This window comes from Rutilus rutilus, assembly GCF_951802725.1.
Source record: "Rutilus rutilus genome assembly, chromosome: 18".
In the NCBI taxonomy this organism is placed as follows: Eukaryota; Metazoa; Chordata; class Actinopteri; order Cypriniformes; family Leuciscidae; genus Rutilus; species Rutilus rutilus.
Window position 1 is genome coordinate 34,760,671 of NC_140231.1, and position 2,266 is coordinate 34,762,936.

At 39.9% G+C, this 2,266-nt stretch overlaps 1 protein-coding gene across 2 annotated transcripts; it reads right to left on the reverse strand.

Annotated features, from left to right (window-relative positions):
• LOC311276646 (vitelline membrane outer layer protein 1 homolog) lies at positions 1 to 1,920 on the reverse strand. Of its 2 annotated transcripts, XM_084386429.1 has the most exons (6): positions 1,810 to 1,920; positions 1,565 to 1,698; positions 1,231 to 1,352; positions 1,014 to 1,127; positions 585 to 766; positions 1 to 194 (listed from the first exon to the last, which is right to left on the reverse strand). In XM_084386429.1, the coding sequence occupies exons 2-5, from the start codon at positions 1,634 to 1,636 to the stop codon at positions 586 to 588; spliced, it is 489 nt and encodes a 162-aa protein (XP_084242555.1). In that variant the 5' UTR covers positions 1,637 to 1,698; positions 1,810 to 1,920; the 3' UTR covers positions 1 to 194; position 585. The 2 variants fall into 2 exon arrangements, with proteins under 2 accessions (XP_084242555.1, XP_084242554.1); XM_084386428.1 differs by having other exon boundaries at positions 1,565 to 1,918.
• Between the last annotated feature and the right edge of the window lie 346 nt (positions 1,921 to 2,266).

Genomic DNA, 2,266 nt, shown 5'->3' on the forward strand with positions numbered 1-2,266 from the left:
TAACATTTTAAGAACATTTTTATTTGATGTCTGAAACATGTACATTTAACAATCAATCAAGCAGGGAGCATATTCTAAACCAAATATATAATGTTTTAACATGTTCCTTTCAAGCAGTCTCAGTTCCCCCAGCTTAGAATTCACTGCAATCCCCAAAGCTCCTCTGGACACATTGGGGAACCTCTTCACTGCCACTGTCAAGACAAATATATTTTATTTATATATTATATATTTTTGTTTTAAAGGGGTGGTTCACCACATATCCATATTTAAACATAACACACATCAGTAAGCACAAATAGAAGCTGAAACATGCTTGCTTGACGAATGAGGACCAATTACACAAGCTTTTAGAAACACATGAAGTTTGTTATTCCACATTAAGTGCTTCTTTTTATGTTTGCTGATCAAAGTTTGTGTGTAGATAAAAGCCTAAATTAAATCTGCTCATCATATAAAGTGAGTCTCTTCTGAAAATCGGGACTAAACCGCTTGACGAATATGAATAGGTTTTACGATCTCTTTATGAACTTTCTGAAGCATCAGTGTCTGCGTCAGTCTGAGTTTGATTGAAATCACATCACCTTAATCACAGCAGAGCATGATCACGTCATTGAGAGCGGTGTCGTCTCCACTTCCCTGTGGCGGTTCTACCAGGGTCTGTAAGCCGCAGATTCCTTTTCCTTCACACGTTGGACTCCAGTCGCCCCAGTTGCCCCATTCTGTGCCGCCACCCTCCATCTCCTGACCTCCACTGCATTTGAACCTGAAAAAAAAAATTATGTGACAATATTATGATAAAATATATTGTGCTGTTGTGTCAGTCGCATGATCACCTGCAGCAATCACAATCTTGAACAGCAGCACCACTGCAAGTGTGATATTACCTAAACTATTGATGGGGGAAAACTGAGTCCTTAAATGGCAAAATAAAACCAGGATGGGTAAGAGATGGTGTAAGAGGTTTACACTGGGTAAGAGATGTTGTAGAACTTATAGCAGCACACACTCACTTGATGTTGTTTGCGGCCGTATCATCTCTGTCTCCTTGGGAAGATTCAACTCTCAGCTGGAAAGCTGTAAAGTATCCAGAACGACACCATCTGATACGTTGCCAAGAACCCCACCTGAAGAAAACAGCTGCCTGATTAAATCATTGTTATTCAAGAAAATCCTTAATTTACTTATCTAGCTTAAATGCAATAATTGTTCATAATCGGAGTCCATTACTTTGCTACGTTGGACTCATTTACGGTGTATCCACGTGAGCTTGATGAATCTTTGGACCGATCGACACAGTGAAGACGAATCCCATTGAGCGCTGTATCATCACCCAACTGAAGTGTTTCCACCTTAAAACAACATTGAGACAATCTTCCACTTGAAAGAAACTCTAACCCAAAACTTAGTAACATTTATCTTCATGCTCTTTAATATTATACTGGCACTTAAATCTTAAGCAGGTGCAGTTCCCTGGCATTAAATGAACAGCAACTCTATAGTTTTGAATCTTTGAAGCGCTCATCCACCCCCACATTAGCCACAGAGTCAATGCCCAACTTACCTTCAGACTAAACCCTGCGGCGTATGTTCCACTCGGACATATGCTCTTAGGCCCCCACGATCCCCAACCCATTCCATTCGTCACCTTCAGCTCAGATCTGTAAGACCGGTCGGTGCTCACATGCCCAATAATGGCTAGCAGTGAAAACATCATGGAAAAGAAGTGATGCATTGCTACAGCACTGGCCTGAACACTGATAGTTAGATTAATTTGCAGAGAATAATTAAACAGAGACAGTATAGTACCATAACACTCTCAAGTTTAGTTAGGAAGAAGCCTCATATTTATACACAAGAATCATTAACCACGATGTCCATTCCATCCAATCATAATACTCAAAGATCAACCCCTACCATATTTGGCATATTAAGAAATAATGTTTTATTAACAAAGTTCGGGAGGAGCACGTTCAGATAATTAACCCTAATTAAACACCTGTGGAGCACAATCAGTTAATCAACCCAATCAATGAGTTAAGAGGTGTCTATATATACAGCAGATAATCACACTTTGAGTCAAAGGAGTCGTCAACTCCGAGCTTGTTGTATTTCACTCGGGGTTTATTTTCCTCAGCTCTGGGTATTGGTAGTGATGGCCAAATGAAGCGTTTCGAAGCATTGTTGCTTTCTGATACAATTGTGTCGAAAATGGTTCATTACTCGAAGCTTCATTCAGATAGAAATTGCAGCACCATCTCCTGGT